Below are 22,616 nucleotides of genomic sequence, written 5' to 3'. Positions count from 1 at the left end.
CCTCCGGCGAGCTCCCGCGCTCGGAGTGCCCCGAAGAGAGCCGGCGCCCCTGGAGCCCTAGGGGCCGGAGGGCTCGGGACCTGAACTAGAGGGTATCCCCTTGGGGCTAAGGCAGGCTTTCCGGATGCCCCTGAGGGAGGGAATGGGGCAGAGGCTTTTTTTGTGGGCCCGGTGGAAAGTACTGTCTCTGCATACAGGGGCTTCCACAGGATAGAGGGTCGTGCCAGCTTTCAGGTGGGGGCGGCGGCATTAGCGCATCCCAGTCTGCGGAGAGGCAGGACAGGCGGGGGCGCGGGGCATTATTTGCACCTCTTCCCGGCAGTCTCCCGGTGAGAGGGCACCCAGCCTCGCGCGCCTGGGCTCCTTTCTCAGGCACCGCGTCCGGCTCCCGTGCCCGCCCCAGCGCCGCCTTCGCCACCGGCCGGAGCCCGGCAACCGCTTGCCCGTGGCCTCGGCGGGTTGTGGGGCTCTCCAGGGTCTGGGGTCTCCCCGCAGGCCCAGGACTTCAGGGTCAGGCTCTTTCCGGACACTCGGGACCGTCCCTCCCCGGGACCCTGATGAACCCGCGCGTCTACGCGGCCGCCAGGCGAGCGGACCGGCCGTGGTCTCTGTGTGTGCATGTGTGTACGCGCGTGTGTGCTAGGGGTCCCCGCTCCGGGGTCGGTCTTTCCCGGCGCTCGCAGGTGGGAGCCGTCTCCTCCCCGCGCGGGGGTGGGGCCAGGAGGTGGAGGCCCCGACTGCGAGAAGCGCCCCCGCACCAGGGCGGTCTGAGGCTGTTGTGCTGAGATGGGGCAGCAGCATCGGCGGCGGCAGGGAGTCCTGAGGCCCGAACGTACGAGCGCCCCCTGCCCCTAGGCCCCGAGTGACATCCCGCCCTCAGACTTTCAGTCCCTTTTGGAGGAGGCGCCTTGCTTCTTTCTCCCCTCCCGGCCCCTGGTGCGGGAGAACACGGCCTTTCCGGACACCAACTGAGCTGCGCTTGCCTAGCTGGGTGCCCGAAGCCACGTGTCTGTCAGAGCGGTGGCTGCCCCTGTGTCAATCTGGCAGAAAGCCCGAGGTGACAAGCAGGGAGGGGCGTGTGTGTTTTCATCATAGTCCCTCACCTTGTCTGTTATGGGGTGAGTGGGGGCCTAGGGCAGGCGGGGAGGCCAGTGCTCACAGGGTCTCCATAGGGAGCACCCCATCCCACACCCTACCATTCTGCAGCGCTCAACCTCCCGCCCCGGGGCCAGCCAATGGTGGACGTGAAGAATGCCCTCATTCCCATCTCCCCACACTCCCGGGATGTGTCCTGGGCTCGCCCCACTTTCCCCTGGATCCCAATGGAATGCTGGGCCTCAGACTGTGGGTCTGCATGCTCAGCTGCTCGGAGTCCAGAAGGGCCTCAGGGCCTTCCGACCTAAGGTAGGGGGAAGCTTCCATGAAGAGGGGAGGACTAGAGAGGCGTCTAGGCACTCCCGGGTGTGATCACCCACAGCGCAGGGGCCTCATCACTTCTTCTTGGCAGGCCCTGAGGACTGTTGAACCAGTCCTCGAAATGGGCCTGGCTGCGGTTGGAGCCTTGTCCCCTCTCCCACTTCCTGGAAGGCCTCACCAGCCCTTAGTCAGATCCTGTCTTTGTGGTGGGGTGGGCAGGAGACTTTGAGGATGGTGCCTCCAAGCCTCTGCTCAGCCCTGGGCCGGACGTGATGTCTGCTTGTGAATTGGGTGGCCACTGTCTCATGTTCCTCCAACTTCTGTCCTTTTACACATAAGCTTTTGCCTACCTGCCAATACCTTCACAGCAGTCAGGGACAAAAATACCCTAAAAGTTATCCCTTCACACCCCACACCTTAGCCACTTCAGGGACTACCCTTTCCAGGGGCATCTGCATTTAAGAGAGACGGGAGAGGAAGATGGCAGTGCTTAACCCAAAGGAGGGCTCTACTCTACTCATGGATTCTCAGGCATTTTCAGGAGCCAGATATATTGCGGGGGGCGGGGAGGGGGGCGGCATGTAGCTCCTCACTAAGCACAGGTCCTGAGCAGGTGGAGGGGAGGTGGGAGCATGTCAGGAGTTGAGCTGCTTTCTGGGCCTCAGTGGCCTTGCGTAGGCCGCTCCTCCTACCCCCCCTCTCTCCTCCCCCGACCTGCGTCTGGGCGGCTTCATTCCGTTGGAGGCGTGACGTCTCTGGGAGGGAGCGCCTTGCACAGCGGCAGGCAGCCCGAGGTAGGTGAGAGAGCGAGCGAGCAAATGAGTGAGACCGGGACTGAGCAGTGTGCTAGCCAGAAGGTTCAGAGGGCCGGGCTCAGGCCCAGAAGGGCTCTGCAGCCCCCACCCACTTCCTGAGGGGTCCACAGTCCAGCGCCAGGATGTGTGGCCACACCCATACCCGCCCTGCCGCAGGGGGACAGCTGGCAGCAAAAGATGGGAGCAGAACCCACAGACTCCTGAACTGAACAATTACAGCCAATAGATGTGTCCTCTCTCCTAGACAAGTGTGGAGCCAGCAGCCTCTAATTACCACCCACCCCAAGATATCTGCCCACCCCACTGTCCTCCTCTGCTCGGCCTAGAACCCAGCTTTCCAGTGGGCAGGCCGCACTGGCAGCCTGGGCAGCTGGGCCTGCTGGCTGCTGGCTCGAAGGTTATCTCACTTCTGCTGAGTGGTGGCCGCCTTTGCCTCCTGAAGAAGGCATGCGGGGAGCCGGCATCGGAGCTCTGGCCGCTCACTGGGGCTGCAGAAGGGCTGCTGGCTGTCTTGGCAGCCTAACAGGGCTTGCACTGGTGGGCAATGGGCCTGGAGCAGTGGACACCAGCTCTCTGTCACTCCCACTCAGCCTGATGGCTCCTGGAAAGAACGGAGAGGGCTCATTTCCTTAAGTGTCACCTCTGCCCTAATTAGCAGGGGATTATAAAAAATTAAGTTAGAGGGTTTGCTGCCTTTGGTCCTTGTAGAGTGCAGGCTGCTTTTTCTGGGTCCTGTGAGCCGTCTATGTCTGTCCTCTCTCTGTGTACTGTCTCTGGCCTCCCTCTCCCTACTGCCTCCCAGATGAACCTGACGCTGGTAGCTCCTCCTTCACAACCAATTCCTTCTCCCTGCCTGCCCTGGGGGCTTCTGCCTCAGTTTCCACTTCTCCCCTCCACCTGGCTTGCCTTGCCTGAGCCTGCTCCTGGAAGGGAGGCATGTCAATGGAACTTGCTTAGAAGAGATGTAGCCTGCTAGCCAGCAGCCACCCCACCCCACCTCCTCACCTGCAGGCCTGAGAGACTGTTCCAGTCTGTCCATGTTTCTCTTGGCTCCCTGGAAAAACGAGCACCACAAGGATAGTAAAAATCACCCCTTAAATTAAAGCTGATGACTCCCGTCGAAATGTTTTATTATTAACCTCACCATTTAGCAATCTCGTGGCAGCAGTGAGGCATAAATATATGTGTACACACGTATATTAAATAAATTGGGGAACGTAATGCATAATGACATTATCTGGACCCCATTCAATTAAGGTAGATATTATCTGTGGTAATTGGGAAATGCCAGCCCATGCCATTTGGGGCTGAGCCACGCTGACAGGCAGGCCGTGATGTCTAGTTAAGGCTCTCAGTTCTCCCGAGAAGGCACTGGCCGCCCATTGGCTGTGATGACAGTGAGTCCCAGGAGAGCTCGGGCAGCTGCTCTCCCTGGGCTGGGCCACCAGCATGGGAATCAGGAGGTCTGGGTTCCACCCAGTCCTTCACACTCGGCCCTCCCAGCCACCCCTCTGTTCCTTAGGGTGACACAGGCTAGCCCTTGGATCTGTTTCCTGGTTGGGGGCATGACTTCTAGTAAAAACTCTGTCATTGCCACAGGGTTATTTTTAGGTTTAAATATAGAAATAAATATTGGAGACTCGACCTGATTCCTGAGCTTGTGGAGGGTGATTGCTTCTCAGGTGCCACTCACTGCCCCTTTTCAGTGCCTGACCTGGGTGCAGCTGAGGGATGGAAGTCTCCCCACCAACCACAGTTATGTTCTTGCAGTGCAGTTTGGATGTTGATTGGGCTAAGCCAGTGACCCCAGCTTTCCAGGGCAGTGCTGGGTTGTTGAGGGGACAGGAAGAGGGAGGAGAGAGGAAGAAGCAGTATTAGTGGCAAAGCTCACAATAGTAACAGCTTCAAACAAAGACACTTGCCCACTTGGGTCTTATGCTGGAAAACTGGAGATGGTGGCATGTAGGGATGGGGAGGAGGGGCCTGGGGGTCTGTATGGTTGGGGCCTACTGGGTGGAGGAGATCCAGGCAAGCATGAGCCTGGTGGCTGGTCCCCTGGCTCTGGGAGAGGAGGAAGGTCAGGGTGGGGCATTGTCTAGGCTGAGCAGGGGGACCCAAGGGCTGATGAGATGTGCTTGCCTTGTCGGTGGGACTTGCTGCTGTGAGCTGCTGTGGCCTTTCCAGGTGGCTGTCCTTCTAGGTCTCAGGTTTCTCTGGTGATGAGTCCCTGCCTGTGCTGTGCTCAAACCCTTCCGTGGCCCCTCATTTCCCTGTCCACACTGTGGTCCATAAGGCACCTGTTGATCTTGTGTTCCGGACCCTCTCTGACATCGCATCAACCCTCTCCCCACTGCTCCCTGGTCATGATGGCCTCCTTGCTCATTCTCGAACATCAGGTGCCCGGCCTGTGCCCACCTCAGGGCCTTTGCACTTGCTGTTCTTTCTCTTTGGAATCCTCTTCTCCCAGATGTTCACATGGCTCATGCCTTTACTGCTTTTACTCTAGGATCAAATGCCATCTCCTCAGAGAAGCCTTCCCTGATTTTTCTTTTCTAAAAAAAAATCTTCTGGGTCATTCATTCCCTGTCCCCTTACCTGCCTTATTTTTTGTCATATCCCCTGATCTCCTGAAGTTCCAGCTGTCTATGTGTTCATGTATTTGTTGTCTGTCCTGTGCCCACCCACTTTGGGACGTGCGCTCCACGGGGCAGGCATTTGTGTCTGTTTCACTCCCAATGTTTCCCTGGTGCCCACCCAGAGCAGGGCCTGGCGCATAGTGGGTGCTCAGAGCACCTTTGAATGTCACACTGAGGGACTGAATGGCTGTGGCAGAGGGGACTGTCTTCTGTGCTTGAGCACACAACAGAGTTGTGAGAATTCAGTGCTAGGTCCGAGTGCCACTCTGGACTGGGCACACTGCTGCAGATCCCCTGTCCTGGGCTCTGCTCTGGGCAGGGACCTGGCTTTGCCTGGTCACTTACTGAGCCTTTCCTGTGTTCTGAATCTTGGACTGGGCATGGGGGACATAGAGATGAGGGCAGTGCTGTCCATGCAGGCCTTTAATGTGCTCCCAGCCTCGTCATTGTTAACACAAGAGAGGTTCTGTGTTGTGTCATTAACTTCGGAGGAAGGAGATAACAAGAATTGTAATAATCAGGTCAGGCTTCCTGGAGGAGGAAGGATCTCAGCTGCTTCTTGAAGGGAGAGCTTCACAGAGAGGAGGCTGGAGGGAATCCTAGGGAGAATGCAGGGGCAATGGATTGAAAGTTTTCTGCGCCAAGTTTCCACTGGCATTAGGCAAAAGAATTACTCCCTCCTTCCTCCCTCCCTGCTCTCCTCTGGGGCATTCCACCCCATGCCCATCACAGAGACAGTCGCCTCTGAATCAGGGCCATGTTGTTTTGGCAGAACAGGGAGGGGACAGCTTGTGGAGTGGGGTCTGGGGTTTCTGGCATCAGGCTGGTGAGCCGGAGCAGCTCAGTGGGGAGGGAAAGGGAAGAGGATTGGGGCTAGACCCCCACTGTGCCCTTCTTGCTCTTAGCTCTTAGCACGTGGCTGTGGCCATTCTGGCTGACTGCCTGGGAGCAGGGCTTCTCTTTAGGCAGAATAAAGCCTCAGCTGGCCTTGGGTGGGTTGAAGGTTCCAAGATGCCTTCTCATAGCTCAATCAGTCCTTAGTTTCCCTGCCTGAAACTATGCCTCACATTCCACTATTAGAATCATTCCTGTGGGTTAAAGAATTGCTTATGGAAGGGGCCTTAAACACAGAAATAGATTACTTGAACGAGAGGCCCAGGAATCATTTGTTTCACATCACATCATTCATTCACTTCCACGAAGCCTGCTGGGGATGCCAGGCTGTGTGCAGGGCTGGGCTGCAGAGGTCAGCACAAAGAGAGCTGTGCTGCTAGGATTTGAAGCACTAACTGGTTATCCCCCTACCCTATGACCTGGGAGTCATACAGTGTGACTGGCAGGGGTGGCACAGTTCTGACAGTTCTGACGACCGATTCCTGTCCTGTCCTACAAACCACACCTCTGCCCAGCCAGTGGGGGCCCAGAGGAATGGCAGAGGGATCACAGAGGTGAGGGGAGGGGAGAGACCTCCAGTTCTCCCTCATTTCCCCTTTGGGACAGTGGCACTGCCATCCCCCTTCTGGGAGATGCGGTATGTGGGCGATGAGGCATCTAAACAGCTCGGGAATTGAAACCAGACTCCACACAGCCATTCACAATTCTCAGCACTCCTGAGCACCTGGGCTGGGTGGGCCCTGCAGAGGCAAAGGTGAATGGAGATGAAGGAAGTGCGGGTGGGAACACAGAGAAGGTTGGGAGCTGAGAGGAACGTGGGAGGGAGTTCTTGGCCTGGCTCTTTTTGCTGAACCCCAAGGGGCTTGGGCCTGAGTCCCCAAGCCCCTTTCCTATGGGAGCTGACCCTCAGAGGGCCAAGAGCAGGAGCCGGGGGCTCTGGCAATGACCCTGACCCTGTGGAGCAAAGGACAAGGTTGTTCCCTCTATTTGCCCTTTATTCTGGTGTTTGGGTTTTATTCTGTTTTCTTAATTTTGGAAGAATAAAAGGAAACTCAGTGAAAAATAATTGGGGGTTTGGTAAATCACAGCAGTTCTCTTCGGATCTGGTTGTTGTTTTGTGGTTTGTGGTTCTTTCTGGCTTGGGCCCTGGATGCAGGGGGAAGGATTGAAGTTGGAAAAGCATGAAGGTCCTGCTTGTTAATATTATACTAAGAAGTGGGCTGGGCAAAGTGACTGACACCTGTATTCCCAGCACTTTGGGAGGCTGAGGCTGGAGGATTGCTTGAGCTCAGGAGTTCGAGACCAGCCTGGGCAAGCAACATAGTGAGATGTCATCTCTACAAAAAAAAAAAAAAAGAAAAAATTACCAGGGCATGGTGGTGCATTCCTGTAGTCCCAGCTACTCAGGAGGCTGAGGTGGGAGGATCGCTTGAACCTGAGAGGTCGAGGCTGCAGTGAGCCATGTTTGCACCACTACACTCCAGCCTAGGCAACAGAGTGAGACCCTGTCTCAAAAAAAATTGGGGGCAGGGACTTAGAAGTGGCCACAAGACAGGTTCCTGGAGTCCCTGCACAAAAGCCCTAGATATCAGAGAGGTCCCAGCTGGGATGTGTGGGGACTCCCCCCATCCCCCTTACTCTGACTGTTAGTGGGGGGAAAGGGATAGCCTGCAGCTGTCCCCAACCAGCTCCCCTCACATCCCTATTCACTGGAAAGAATGTTCTGGAAAACACTGTTGGCCTGAGAGTTATTGCTGTGTGGAGGTGACCCAGTCGCTCTCATCCCTGCCTCTCAGGGCTCTCATTCCTCCATGCCTGGCTCTGTCGTCCCCTGGAGCCAAGGAACCTAGCGGAGCCAGAGAAGAGGAGAGAGACTGGGAGAGGGTGGTGGGGAAGGGAGAAGGAAAGGAAAGGGGAAAGAGGCCTGTCTGGGGGTGGGGCCCACACTGGCTTGGACTCACAGTCATCCCTGCAATTTTACCTGGGGAAAGATGCCCCTAATTGACCCAGGCTTGAGCTCTCCTGGCTATTTTGGAATTGGCGGGGGAGTGTCTGAAAACTGGGCAAAGGACTTTAAAGAAGGACCCCTTCTATGTGCCCCCAGCTCCCGCCTCTGCAGAAGGAAGCAGGCCCTGCCGAGGAAGGGAGCATCCACCTGGCCCCCACCCCAACCCACCCCACCACATCCAGCCTCTGCTCTCAGTGGCTTCTTTCACTCATGGGGTATTTTTACTTTTCCCTTGTTCCTGTTACATGATCAAAGGAGGGAGGGGAAGCTAAAAGAGGCAGTGGCTTGCCCAGTTCTCTGGAGAAGCTCAGAAAAGGCAGGCCTGGTGGGACTGAGGGGTGGACAGGGACCTGTGGGCAGGGGCTGGGACCCAGTCCTGTGGGAGGGAGGCCTCGCAGGGGATCTGACCAGCCTGGGGCTCCAGGCTCTTGATTCTAGTCTGCGGGTGTTTGCCTTTCTCCTCTTGGAGGCCTCCTTCCCCCATGGTGTCTGCCCTTCCCTGTGTGTGTATATATATGTGTGTGTGTGTGTGCGTGTGTGTGTGTGTGCGTGCACGTACTGCTCAGCCCAGACGTGCTCTGGCCTCAAGGAGAAACCTGTGTGAGCCCTCACGAAGGATCTGGAAGCCTGAGCAGGGCCTGACTGTCAAAAGCTGCTGTGTACTGGTCTCCCAGCCTGAATCTGCCCTGCTGTAGCCCCGGCACACAGCCTGTCATGATGCCAAAAATCCCTCCGTTTGAAATTCATGGAAACCGATCATAAACTCACAGGACGTTAGAACTGGCAAGGCCTGAGAGATCCTCTGGGCCAGCACAGAGGAGCAGCCAGGGGCACAGGCAGCCTGCACAAGCTCTGTGCCCCTGGCTAGATGTCGCTTAAGCACTTGGTGCCTTGCCTTCCTCATCTGTGAGATAGGGATAAAAATACCATGTAGCTCATAGGGATGTGGGGATTACATGAGAAAATGTAGGTAAAGCACTTAGAACAGTGCTTGGCACATGGCAGTGGTTATCATTTGCTGTGATTTCTCCACAGGACACCGTCAGCATTTGGACAGGATGGTGTTTAACTGTGCAGGCTCTCCCACCCACAGCTGGCCAGTTAGCATCTGTGCCCCTTGCCTGCACACAGGCTAGTAGCTGACTCCCCCCCATCATTGCAGCAACTGAAAATATGTCAGCAGGGACAGTATGGCCCCCAGATTGGATTCTACTCCAACGCACCCATTTTACAGATTTTCCTGAGAGCTAGCAGGGATGCGCCTTATCTCTAGCTACTGCAGCAGGACCGTAAGATTCATCTGTAGCTCTTCTGGTTTCTCTCTTCTGAATTACCTGGTACTGGCATTAGCAACTCATACCCCGCCTCCTTTCACTCTCCATAGCCATCTAGGACAGACATCTGGTAAACTCATTCGCAGGAAGGCATGAGTGATGATGAAAGCTCCATACAGGTGCAGCTCCCCACTTTGTATTTTAATGGCTCCTAAGCCTTCCCCAAAGCACTGGCCTTGGCCCCCAGTCCTAGGTCCCCAGCTCCTGGCTCCAGGGGAGAGGGTGGTATTGTGAAACTTTCTTCAGCTTTGCTGGGGCTTCCCAGTGTGGCTGATGCGGCTTCCAGTCCTGGATGCATCTTGGTTCACTGTGTGACTCTGGGAGAATTATGTGATACCTCTGGGCTACCGGTTCACCTGCAGCATGGGGCCAGGGAGAATTAGTAGCCATATTCTTGGTTTCTGAGGAGGTAATGTGAAGGGAGCATTTTGAGGAAGGGGTGAAATGTGAAATGAGGGTCTAGAAGGCTGGAGAAGCTCAAGAGCTGAGGCTGGACTCTGGGGGCACTGCAGCTTCCTTCCCTCCCCTTGGCCCAGAACTGCAGCAGTCAGGGCCTCTGTAGGGGGAATGACAGGTGGGGGAGGGATGACACTGAGAACACTGCTTGGTCTTGATGGAGGGACCACATCTCTGGGGAAGCCTCTCAATCCCAACACAAGCTCCTCTTCCAACTGCTTGGGGAAACTGAGGCACAGAATGGACAAGTGACTTGTTGGTTTTCATTTGCCAAACCCCTGGGGAAGGGGGCCTTGGATTTGGCCCCCAGCCAAGCCCTGACTCAGCTTCCATCTCTTCTCCCTGTAGCCTCCGAAGTGGTGGGGAGGGAGGTTGCTGGCTTTGAATGGGGAGGCTGGGGTGAGGGAAGGAACCCCCAGGGGAAATTAGCCCAAATTAGCAGTGAGAATGAGGAAGGGCTGGTGTTCTCTCCTCTACCCTTGCAGATAAATATTTAATCACAACAACAATAATAATGATGATGATCTTAATAATGTGCAATAGCTCAGGCCGTAACCTGAGCCCCGCTCTCAGAGGGAGGAAGTGGGGTGGGGAGAAAGAGCAGTGGAGAAATGGAGAGATGAAGAAAGTCAGGAGAGGGAGGGAGAGAGGGAGGGAGGGAGGACGTGCAAGCTGAGTGGAGGCCTGCTCCTCATGCAGGGGCTGCTGGCTTTCCCCTGCCCTGCCTGGGGTAGCTGTGTAGCTGGGGTGGAGGCAGGAGAGTGCGGGGTTCACCTTGCACTCCCTGATTCAAGATGAAAATCCAGAAGCCCCACAGCCTCGGCTCTTCCCTGGTCTTCCCTTGGCCCAGCCTACACCACTACATTCCAGGATGATTTCTTGAGGGGGCCTTATTTGCGTTCCTGGGTTTCTGAGTCCCTGAAGAGCCAAAGTGTCTTGGGTTCCAGAGCTGAGAGCAGGGAAGCTGGGCTGCAGTAGGCATTGTCCAAGCTTTATCTGAGCTTGTAATTAAACTGCACACTCCCTGTGTGACTCAGGCAAAATGCTCTCCTGCTCTGGACCTCAGTTTCCTCATCTTTGTAATGAGATTGGGCCCATAGGACCTGTTTCTTGCTCTCCTTCATGTGGGTGTGTTGAGGAAGGCCCCTCTTCCTCCCAAGCCAGTTCGAGGCTGTTCCTGGGGAGTGTGCTCTCTGATGCCCGGGCTACTGATGGCAGTGGGTACAGGCCTTAGGCAGCTTCAAACATGACCTAATTTCTGCCCTACACTCTCCCATTTAAGCCAGAGTTGAGCAATGGCGGAGAGGAAACCAAGTTCAGGAGATTTATGGAGTCTTTGGCGATAACCTCTAGCATCTCCTTCTCTCAGGCTCCTGATGAGAGATGAGACTAGCTAATATCTTCTTTGGGCTTCTGTTTGATACTCTGTCTCTCTTTTCCCCTTCTAAGGTTGGTAGGAGGAGAGGATTGGAGCTGTTTTCTCCTTGATGCCAAGATACGCCAAGCTAGGAGCACTCTGCCCTTTCCACAGTCATCCACCGAGAACAGGCCTGCAGGACGGGACAAGGATCAGAGCCTTCCTGCAACCCCGGCCACTGTCTGCTGTCTGTGGGCCTGGACTGTGTGGGCAACTGCGCTTGGCCCGAGTGACAAGGAGGTGGGAGAGGGTAGCAGCATGGGCTATGCGGTTGGCTGCCCTCAGTCCTCCTGCTGCTGAAGCTGCCCTGCCCATGCCCACCCAGGCCGTGGGGCCAGGGGCCTGCCAGGGCTAGGAGTGGGCCTGCCATTCATGGGTCTCTAGGGATTTCCGAGATGCCTGGGAAGAGAGGCTTGGGCTGGTGGTGGGCTCGGCTGCCCCTTTGCCTGCTCCTCAGCCTTTACGGTCCCTGGATGCCTTCCTCCCTGGGGAAGCCCAAAGCCCACCCTCACATGAATTCCATCCGCATAGATGGGGACATCACACTGGGAGGCCTGTTCCCGGTGCATGGCCGGGGCTCAGAGGGCAAGGCCTGTGGAGAACTTAAGAAGGAAAAGGGCATCCACCGACTGGAGGCCATGCTCTTCGCCCTGGATCGCATTAACAACGACCCGGACCTGCTGCCCAACATCACGCTGGGCGCCCGCATTCTGGACACCTGCTCCAGGGACACCCATGCCCTCGAGCAGTCACTGACCTTTGTGCAGGCGCTCATCGAGAAGGATGGCACGGAGGTCCGCTGTGGCAGTGGTGGCCCACCCATCATCACCAAGCCTGAACGCGTGGTGGGTGTCATCGGTGCTTCAGGGAGCTCGGTCTCCATCATGGTGGCCAACATCCTTCGCCTCTTCAAGGTCAGTGCCTTAGTTAGTCCCCTGAGGTGCTCTTCCCCCAGCGGTCTCTGCCCGCCACACGCCAGGGTGCCAGGCCTGGCCGACCAGCCCCTTTTTCCTCCTCTTTTCCTCACTCCAAGGGACAGTTTTTTCCTCAGAGCAGTATCTGAGAATTTGGGGCAGCTCTTCCTGGTTTCAGTATGTTGTCTTGTGGTCTTAGCATAGGCACAGCAGAGTGAAAGGCATCGGGACCCAGCCTTGTGATGCTGACCGAGGTGCTGAAACAGCACCTGCCGCTGGAGGCTTGGTGAGCAACTCCACTCCTCTCCAGGGAATTCTGCACCAGGAGGGAAAAGGATGTTCTGGAGAACGACAGAAGGGAGGAGGAGATAGGTAGACAGACAGATAAAAAGATAGGCAGGTGGATAGACAGAAAGGCAGACAGACAGATGAGAAGAATGGAAATATGAATGCTGGAGATTGCCAGGGAGAAAAAGCAAGACTTTTGTTTTGACGTTGTTTTCATATGATTGCAATTCCCAAGAAAGATATGTTTTTCTTCTGGGTAGTTGAGGAAGCCCCCTGTGGCCCTCCTGTCCCACCCGAGATTATGGTTGGAGAATGTGTCCTCATTTTTTGGGTGGGGTGTGGGGCTGCTGAGCCTGCAGAGAATGCAGATGAGGACGGGAAAACTGAGGCCTGAGAGAGTAGGCGTTCTCTGTTTCTGGTGCCCTGGGCCCTGAACCAAGCTTCCCTCTGTGATTTCCTTCCTTCTGCCCTTCTTCTCTGCACACCTTTCTCCCTTTCCTTCTGGAATCCCTCCCAGCCCCCTCCTTGCCGCCTCCTTTCCTCTCTTCCTGGGGCAAGAGCTGCTGATTTGCAATTCAATTGGAGCCAAGTGCTTCGCTAAGCTGCTAAAACAACTGAAAGCTACCGGGTAGAGAGAAAAACATTACAAGCATTTTACCAATAATTATGTGCCCGTTTCTCTCTTGGAGCCTGCCTTGTTTGCTCTGTGTGTGTGTGTGCGTGTGTGTGTTTGTGCATGTTTGTGTGTGTGGGGAGTGGAGGAGAGAATGGGGACAGGGAAGAGGAAGGGACACAGTGGAAGCTGCTTGGTCCCTCCCTCACCCTGGTGTCAGATTGTTGGCCTCTGGAGTTGACCTTTGTCTCCCTAAAGTCTCCAGGGCTAGGAAGTAGACTGAGAGAGGCTGTTTTGCACCAGGCATGGTGGGGAGAGCTGAAGCTGGACCACTCTCACCAGAACTCTTTCTGGAAGCCATTGGCCCACTTCCCATGATGCATCAGGATTTGGGGGCATATCTGGGGGCCCGGGTAGAAGTGGAGATGAAGGGAGAGGACGGTCCCAGTGTTGGGGTGGGGGTGAGGAAGCTTGTGGGTGGCAAAGGGAGGAGGCCAGAGTTGTGCTGCCACATGTCTGGGTGGGGCAGGACTTTTGCCGTTGGCTGCTCTGGGGCTGAAGAACACGTGTGCCCCTACCTGTGTATGCAGCCATGTCTCTGGTATGCTCTGTGGGCCTCAAATATAAGGCTTTTCCTGGAGTATTGGTTTTACTTGATGAGTTCGATGAAAACACAATTTTTATTGTAAAACAAATGGATGCATTATGAAGACGGCAAAATTTGTACATGGCTTTATTTTCTTTTTATGATCAGTGGTTGAACGTGGATGTACGTAGTTTGAAGATGAAGCAGGAAACTTGAAAGCATTTCTGCCCTCGCGATAGGCAGCTGGAACAATCCCTGGGGGCTGTGTTGCTCTGATAATCTTTCAGAGTTCTTTGGCAGGATGGTTCGGGAATGGTAGCCTGGTTCAGTCCTCCCACCGCACCCAGTTTTGCAGTGGGGACTGGACACAAGAGGAGAGGAGGAGCTGGCTAGGCTGTCCCAGGCCAGGGCCTAGTGATGGCTCAGGCCACATGAGTCATCATTTCAGCCCGCCTGTCTCTGGCCTAGGAGCTGAGGCAGTCTGGGCCATCCAGCAGAGGGGACAAGCCCTTGGACTCCTCCTTGTCAGCCTGGCAGGGTGGGGCACAGATCCCCAGACTCCAGGAAGGTCACCCCACAAGTGAGGCTGCTGTATTCTCTTTATCTGAGCTTGTAATTAAACTCCTTTAGTGACTCTGGGTCTTTTAGAAAGATGGTAAAACAGCCTGGTCCAGCCCTTGAACCTGTGACATTGGTGAGGATGCCTTCCCCTGTTTTTCAGAGCGGAGTGAGTGCCTACTTTACAGGGAGGCAGAGAGGCCAAAGGAGCTGAGAGTGCCCCGTCACTTGGTGCATGGTGAAGGCTCAAGGAATGGTCACTCAGAGTTGGGTCTTAAGGTGTGTTCTTGGGAACGTAGATATTTTGAGATGAGACACTCAGTGCCCCAGACAGGGGAGTGGGCTGCAGCTGCTATGCTAACCTCTCCCAGGAGGGGGAAGGGCCAGGGTGGGGTTAGGGGCCTGGGATGAAGAGCCTTACCATCCTGGAGGTTCATGGTGTCCCCTGTCTGGCCACAGAGGAGCATGGTACAGTCTCAGTTTGGTCTGTGCCTCCTCAGAACACAGGATGGAGTGGTTGGGGCAGGGGTCAGGAGCCCCCCAGGCCGCACAGAGAGCAAGGCAGGACCGGGAGGTAGAGACCTGGGGAGTGGAGAAGAAAGCAGGACATGGGGGCAGAGCTGGACAAGGAAAGGGAGGGGCGGCGGGGGGGAAGCCAGCCGGCTGTGGCCTGCATTCCCTCGGTCCCTTTTAACAGCCTTAATGTTCCAGGCTGGCGACAAGAGGCCTCCTCAATAATTAAACTGATAGAAACAAGAGGCTGGGTGAGAAACTTAAAAGCCATTTACAGAAGCAAAAAGATTGAACTTTGGGGAGGGAGGTTGGGAGCAGGAGCCTCAGGAAAGAGAGGGTGAGGGAGGGATGCCTTGGGGGAGGGGACCTGCGCCCACCACCAGGTGTCCATGTCAAAGGGCACCACTGCAGCCCCTGTCCTGCTCCCCTGATGATGGGTTAATGTGGCCTGCTGGGAACTTGGCACCAGAGGCTGTGATGACAGCTTTCCTTCCTGCAAGAGGTGGACTTCCGGTGCTTGGTTCAGAGGGGGTGATTTCCTGCATGGAGAATGCAAGTGGGGTGCAGTCAGGGTCAGGATGTGAGCAAAACTCACAAGCCTCAGAGCTGGAAGGGGCCAACCTCTTGCTCTACAGATATGGAGGCTGAACCCTGATAAAATGACAGGGCAGGGCTCAAAGCCAGGTCCCCCCTCCCAGGCCTGACTCCTGGGAGACTGCCTGCTCAAATTAGCTGAGTCAGAAGTGGGACTTGAACAGGTCTCTGTTGGGGACCAGAAGGCCTGACTCTGGGAATTCATAGGTCTGACAGCTTCTATCCCTAACTTCCCTGCTCCCACCCCTTCCTTCATTCGCAGTTTGTCCCATTCTTTCAGGACAGGGGTGCTGATGGGTGTGAAGAATACCTTTGGGTGGGCCCCCAAGCCCAGTAGTTGTAGCTTGTACAATGCACTGTTGGGAGCCCAGCCCAGGTTCAGGCCTGGGTTTGAGTCCCTGATCCATAGTTACCTCACCTCCACTTACTATGTCAGTTATTTACACCATAGTGTGAATGAGCCCATAAGACCTTTTCGTGACTGGCGTGGTGGCTCACACGTGTAATCCTAGTACATTGGGAGGCTGAGGAGGGTGAATCATCTGAGGTCAGGAGTTTGAGACCAGCCTGGAAACATGGTGAAACCCCGTCTCTACTCAAAATACAAAAATTAGCCAGGTGTGGTGGCATGCGCCTGTAATCCCAGCTACTCAGGAGACTGAGGCAGGAGAATCACTTGAGCCTGGGAGGTGGAGGTTGCAGTGAGCCGAGATCGTGCCACTGCACTCCAGCCTGGGTCACAGAGTGAGACTCCGTCACAAAAAAAAAAAAAAAAAAAAAAATCCTTTTCCTGAGAAGTCATTGTTGGGGAGAGGAGGAGCAGACTGGAGACACCCCCAGAAGGAAGCAGTTTCCAGGTTCTGTACCTGTAAGAGCTCAGAGGGATCCAGAAATAATTTCTTTGAGTCTTTTATTCATTTTGCAGTGGAAAAAGCTAAGGCTTGGAGAAGGGGGTGCTGCACAGCATGGGGGTAAGCATTTGGACTCTGGAGCCAGGCAGCCTGAGGCCTGACTACCCTGGCAAACTGCTTAACCCTTCTCTGCCTTGGTTTCCTCATTTGTAAAATAGGGATGATAATGGTGCTAGCCTCATAGGACAGCATAGGGATGAAGAATTAAGGTCCAGCTAGGTGTGGTGGCTCATGCCTGTAATTCCAGCACTTTGGGAGGCTAAGGTGGGCAGATCACCTGAGGTCAGGAGTTCGAGACCAGCCTGGCCAACATGGTGAAATCCTGTGTCTACTAAAAATACAATAATTAGCTGGGCGTGATGGCAGTTACCTGTAGTCCCAGCTACTTGGGAGGCTGAGGCAGATGAATCGCTTGAACACGGGAAGCAGAGGTTGTAGTCAGTGAGATTGCACCATTGCATTCCAGCCTAGGTGACAAGAGCGAAACTCAGTTTCAAAAAAAAAAAAAGAGTTAAGGTCCAAGAAGGCCTAGCATGGTGCCTGGCACACAGTCAGCCCACAGGAAATGTCACAGCACAGCTTGTAGCTGGGTCTGAAGTCAGCATGAGGGACTCCGCTGATGCGGAAGAGGATGGAGTGGGCAGGCAGCGCCAGACGGTGACCTTTAAGGCTGATCCCGGAGAGTTTCCCACCATCTGCTGGGCCTCTGTGTCTTCCTGCCATGAGCGCAGCACTCAGTGTTGAGACTGAGCAGACAACTTCGGGTCATGAGAATTTCTTGCTATCACGAAATGGGGCGTGGGGAGGGGGAGCAGAGGTGGCCTCTGCGTGCCACCCCCAGCCTGGCGGTGTGAGTTCCCTAGTCCCATGTCGGGCTGCACGTGCCCTCTAGGCTCTTGGCTGCTCTTGAGCCGGGACTATGGGTGTGGCCCCGGGGGAACACTGGCTTAGATCCCACAGGATGTTCTGTCGAGGACGTGGCTTCGTGTCTTTGGGTGTTTTCACTACACAACCAGGAGGAACTCTAGAGAGAGCCCACCCACCCTACTGCAGCCTGCCCATCTTGACCAGGCCAAGGAACCTGGAGGCAGTTTTGACCACTGTGTTTCTGTTTGTCAGCTCACCCTGCAGGCTGCACTTTCAGAACTTGTCCTGGACATGACAACTCCTCATGGCCTCCACCCCCATAGTCTCTTACCCAGCCCATTACAGAAGCCCGCTCTTTCCTCTCCCTGCCTCCAAATGGCCTCTCCACAGCCAAACCTTCACTCAGCAGCCAGAGAGATCTTTCTAAAACCCAGATGGAATCCACTCAACCCTCTGCTTAAACCTTTTATTGGCTTCCTGTTGCTCTTCGATTAAAATGTGAACTCCTTTCCTGTCTGAGAGGCCCTGTGCTACCTGATGCCCCTGATGTCCCTTTGTCTCTCCGGGCACTGCCCACACCAGTCATACTGTTTTCTTTATGCTCCTTGAAGACACCATGTTATTTTCCAACCGCAGGGCCTTTACACCTGCTTGCCTCACTGTCTGGAATCTTCTCCTCCCATTCTTTGAAGCCGGATCTTTCTCATTCGGCCTTGAGCTTAAATGGCTTATCTTCAGAGAAGCTCCCCGGCCCCTGGCTATTCTGTCTCTTTCCCTGTTCTTTTCCTTGATGACACTCATCACAGTCGTGGTCATGAACACATTTGTTTTCCTTTTTGCTATTGGCGTCCCCTCTAGCCCAGGGGTTAGCAAACGATAGACCAGGAGCCAAATCTGGCCCGATTTTGTACAGTTCATGAGCTAAAAAAGGCCTTTATGTTTTAAAGGGTTGAAAAACAAAATAAAAAGAAAAATAATGTCATGATACAGGAAAATTATGTGAAACTCAAATTTCTGTGTCCATAAATAAAGCTTTAATGGGAACACAGTCATGCCGATTCACTTATGTCTTGTCTGTGGCTGCTGTCAAGCTACAAGCACAGAACTGAGTAGAGGAGACAGAGACGGAGCTGGCCCCTGCTAGGCTCTACGCCCCACCTATAGAACTCCCAGCTGATGCGGGCCCATGGTGGCCCTCAGGAAACCCTCACCAAATGGACTCATGGAGGGATGAGGAACGGGAAGGAGACCTCAGCAGCCCTCATGTCTGCAGCAACAGCTGGGCTGAAGTCTTGGGAGCTGAAGTCTTGGGAGCTCCCTGCGAGCTCCTGGCTGTGGGGATGGGTGTGGCTGGACCTACCTTACCAGTGGGTCAAGCCAGTGCCCTCTAGTGCCCACTACTGGTGGCATCCAGGGTCAGTTGGATGTGTTTCTTTCCCCCCAAAACACCTTCTCCAGGTCCCCACTGACTCAGGGAATTTTTCACCTGAAACTTTGCTGCTTATTAAAGGGGATCACCATGTACCATTTTAGGCGGTCATTAGAGATTTGTCCCAACAGAACTGTAAATGTTGGGGGAGTGGGGGGTGAAAGAGGGACCCTCTCTAAGAGGTGACAGGTGAAATAATTAGAACATTTACATAGCACTTACCCTGTGCCAGGCTGGTCCTAACCCTCACAGCAACCCCAGGGGCAGGTACACAGTTGTTATTCCTGTTTTGCAGAACTGAGAACTAAGGCACAGAGAAGCTAAGCAACTTGCCGAAGGTCACACAGCTAGTAAGTGGTAGAGCCCGGATTTGAGCCCAGGCCATCTGAACCTGAATCTACCTTTTTTCACCACTCTGCTCTCCTCCTTCTTGACCACCAGCTAAGGGTGGGTTTGAGACCTGGCCTGATGCTTACTTACTGCATGGCCTCTACAAGCCTCAGTTTACTCGCCTGTGAAATGGATGTGATGATACCCAGTTGGTAGAAGCGATAATGTGCCCAAAGCCCTCAGGAGGTGCTCAGGGGAGGCTGGGGATACAGAGTAGAATTTGATAGACGCTGGAGTGCTCATGAGGTGCTGGGGAAGGAGAGAAAGGGTTGTCTAAAGTAGGTCTTGCTGAGGGTGACTGTCAAGGGCAGTTCTCCTGAGGAGAGGGCAGAGAAGCCCCCTGCTGAGATAGTCTCTCTTTCCCCCAAACCCCCACTGTGGTGAGAGCCTGGGAAGGGGAACCTCCAGACCAGAGCCAGACCCAAGCCTGAATAGAGAGGCAAAGGGACGTGGAAGGAGGGGAACCCTGGCATTGGGCAGCCCCAGCAGCCCTAAGGGGAGGCTCAGAGCCCGCCTGGCTACTGGCAGTCAATCATCTGTGTGCCCTTGGGCAGGCCCTTCGCTGTGGTCTAGATGTGTATAAGAGAGAGGCTCAGAGCCCGCCTGGCTACTGGCAGTCAATCATCTGTGTGCCCTTGGGCAGGCCCTTCGCTGTGGAGTGGGGCCAGTGGGGTAGAAGTTGCTTTGCTCTAGCGGCTCTAAGCCTAGCGGCTTGTCACAATCACGGGGGAGTTCAGGGAGCATTAGATTCCTGGATGCCCAGTGGGCCGATGAGACTGGGAGCCCAGGGTCTTTGTTTGGACACTTAGTAGCCTCAGTTGGCCACTGACCCAGATGCCTCAAGTCCTTGGTTTTCTTCTCCAGGGAGTGCCCCACCCACCCTGCAGTCCTCTCAAGCCTGCTTCCTCCAAGGGGCACCCTGAGGTCTGGGAGGGTTTGGAGTGGAGGCAGGTAGGATGTCAACTTTAGCATGTGGTGACTGGATGGGCAAACAGGCTCATTCCTGCAGAGTTAAAAGGCAAGTGTGGAGGCCTTTGGGGGCCTCTGGGAAGACCTCCTAGGGAGGCTTTGGAGGCAGGCCCCATAGGCTCCTGGAGCCCAGGTAGGAGCTGATGGGGCCTCTGGATGTGATGTGTGGCGTTATGGAAGGGCTGAGGTGGGGGCTGAGTCTGGCGGGGGGGGGTCCTCAAGTTCATGACTGCTGGCTTCTGGCTTCCTCTCTCCCATCTGGAACTCAGTTTGTCCATCTGTAAAGGGTCATGCATGTATTTGTTCATTTACTGAACCTACTGGCCATCTCCTCCATGCCCGGCTCTTCTAGAGCAGCGGTCCATCTCAGCTGCACATTGGAATCACTTGGGGGAGTTTAGAAAAGCCTCATACTCTGGCCCATCTCAGGAATTCAGATTTAACTGAGATTGGGCCTGGGCTGCCCGAGTGATGACAGGTGCATTCCAGGTGCATTCGAAGTGAACTTGATCACGCAGGAAGCACACGGGTGAGCCCTGCCCTGGTGGGCTTCCACACTGGAGGGAGAAGGCAGGCAGTGAGAAGACAAAGCATGTAGCGCGCATCGTCAGGGGAGCAGTGCCCTGCAGAATCACAAAGCAAGGAGTGGCTGGAGAGCTGCACGGGAGGGGATGTCAGTCTAGACAGGGTTGGTGGGGAGGCCTTGTTGCAGAGCGTACTTTTGTACAGAACCTGAATGGAGTGGAGGGGCCGTCCTGTGGCTGTGAGGAAGAGTGTTCTAGGCAGAGCAGTAACATGTGCAGAGACCCTGGGGGCAGGCCTCTGCTTGGCTGTTGATCTGAGCGGGGAGCTTGAGATGCAGGTCTGAGACAGTCCGGGGATCAGGGAGAAGGCCTCCAAACCCCTCCTCATCCTTCTTGCTGCAGAGGGTGTCGTGGGAGGACAAGTCACCAGGTCTCTTGGGACCCCTGTTTCCTCACCTATAAAGTGGGCAGATGGTCCCTGAGCAGCCCTTGTGAAGCCACAGAGGTGAGAGCCCCCTGTGAGAGGCCCATTCTTCCCCTGGGCTCCCACCCTGATGGCTTTTGCCCACTTGGGCCTTCCTGGGCCTCGTCAGACCCTAACCCATTACTCCCCCTAGCCTCCAGCCTGAGGATGGACAGAGTTGGGTGCTGGAGACCAGAGAGAGGAAGGGCCAGCCAGATGGGGATCCCTGAGGGGCAGTAATGTGGTGGCTGCCGCATGGACCCTGGGGCCAGCTGGCCTGGGTTCATACCCTTGCTCTGCCATTTGTTGCCTGGGAGAGCCTCTCTGTGCCCCCCATTTCCTTGTATGTAAAATGGGGATGCCTGCAGCACCCACTTAACAGGCGCTGTGAGGATGAAATGCATGCACAGCAAGGCCCAGGGCAATGCCTGGTGTGTAGACCATGGAGTGTGGAACAGAGCACCGGCTCTGGAGGCCGCATGTGGTAGGTGGTGCAGATCCCGGCCCCAAAAGTCTGACCCTCCTGAATCTCACTCATCTCAGCTGGGAAATGGACAGAATCACGTGCACCTTTCTGGGTGCGGGTGAAAATCACAGTGGGAGCTGGTAGTGTGGCGGGCTTACACAGGGCCCGGTCATATTTGTCCTCATCTCCTGCCAAAGGAGCATCCAAGGGGGCTTTGAGGGGTACGGCCTGAGTCGTGAAGGGTGGGGGGCATGGTGATGGGAAGGGGCACATCACCGCATTGATCCACCGATGACTGTGGTAGGTGTGCCAGAGCCTCCTTGCATGGGGACTTACTGACCTGGGGTTCTCTGGCCCTTCATACTGTTGGGTGGCCCTGCTGCGGGCGCTGGGGTGATCTCTGGCTCTCTATGCAAGGCAGGGCTGAAGGTCTTCCCTTGCCAGTGAAGCCACCTGTGGCCCAGGTCCTGCTCTCGGGGCCTGCCTCTGCTGCCGACTCACTGTGTGACCTTGGGTAACGTGGCTGCCCTCTCTGTAAATGAGAGCACAGGATTAGGCAGGCTCTGAGGTGACCCCGCTCCTCCTCACCCGGTCATGCTCTCTGCTTTCCACGGCCTGCCTCCTGCCCTGCTCGGGCCATGTCCTCCTGGAATGCCCTTCTTGCTGCCTTGTGGGCAGTTAGACTGACTCGAATCCAGCAGGACTTAACTGACCTTCCCAGGGCATGTGGGGGCTCTTGTGGGAATCGTGTCTCTCCCCACAGTTCCTGAGCACCTTGAGGGCAGGATTGGGCTGAACCGCTCTTGGTCATCCCCTCAATTTCCAGTGCCTGGCCCGGAGACAGACAGACAGACAAACCGGGGAAGCTGCCAGCCCGGGGCCTGGATGTGGAACTGAGGGACAGGATGGTGCCCAGAGCAGGGGTGGACCCCCATTAGTCTGCAGGGTTAGCCCCGCCCTCCTCCCCGCCGCAAGGAACTGTGTGCCTTCATTTTTCTCCCAACCTACTAAACTAGCATTTTTATGACCCAGACATGTTGGAAATGAAAGGAAGGCAAATTCCGCTTTATATTCCAATTGACCTTTATGCTTGCCAGTCGCTCGAGGCCTGGGCTGGGGGCAGTGAGGAGAGGCAGGGCCGGCCTCGATGCTTGGTTCCATGTGGAGAGTGGTGGCCCACAGCGCTATTGCGGGTAGGGGAGCCGGAACACAGTTTTGCCCCCTCTTTCCCTGTCTGTCTGTCCTCAGCTCCCTGCCTCCTTCTGTCTGACTGTGGCTTTCTGTTCCCCTCTCACGTGTTCCACCCCATCTCTTTCTTCCCCCTGGCGCCTGTTGGACTCCCTTGTTGTACCACACCACCCACACACAGAGACAGTGTTGGGCTCCCTCTCTGTTTGGGTGGTGTGGGACAGCCTCAGCCTTGGTGGCCTGTGGTTAAGGGCTGGAGGCAGAACGGCTGTCAAGCCCACCTGTTCCTTGTGGGACACATCCCAGCCTCTCGCCTACTTGGCTGCCCACCTGCTTGCCCGCCTGCCTCATACCTTGATTACGGCCT

The 22,616-nt window shown here is 55.5% G+C and overlaps 1 protein-coding gene across 4 annotated transcripts in view; it reads left to right on the top strand.

Annotated features, from left to right (window-relative positions):
• Positions 1 to 22,616, top strand: part of GRM4 (glutamate receptor, metabotropic 4) — a 171,075-nt gene that overhangs the window by 23,312 nt on the left and 125,147 nt on the right. For 3 of the 4 annotated variants that reach the window (XM_011986497.1, XM_011986502.1, XM_011986496.1), the window contains exon 2: positions 11,009 to 11,890. The exons of the other annotated variant lie outside the window; for it this stretch is intronic. In XM_011986497.1, the coding sequence (XP_011841887.1) occupies positions 11,372 to 11,890 (519 nt within the window). In that variant the 5' untranslated portion in view covers positions 11,009 to 11,371. The remainder of the gene's footprint in view (positions 1 to 11,008; positions 11,891 to 22,616) is intronic. 4 annotated transcript variants of the gene reach the window in all.

The sequence above is a fragment of the Mandrillus leucophaeus genome, unplaced genomic scaffold (assembly GCF_000951045.1).
Source record: "Mandrillus leucophaeus isolate KB7577 unplaced genomic scaffold, Mleu.le_1.0 Scaffold3, whole genome shotgun sequence".
Classification (NCBI taxonomy): Eukaryota; Metazoa; Chordata; class Mammalia; order Primates; family Cercopithecidae; genus Mandrillus; species Mandrillus leucophaeus.
This window is presented reverse-complemented; position numbering and strand designations above follow the sequence as displayed.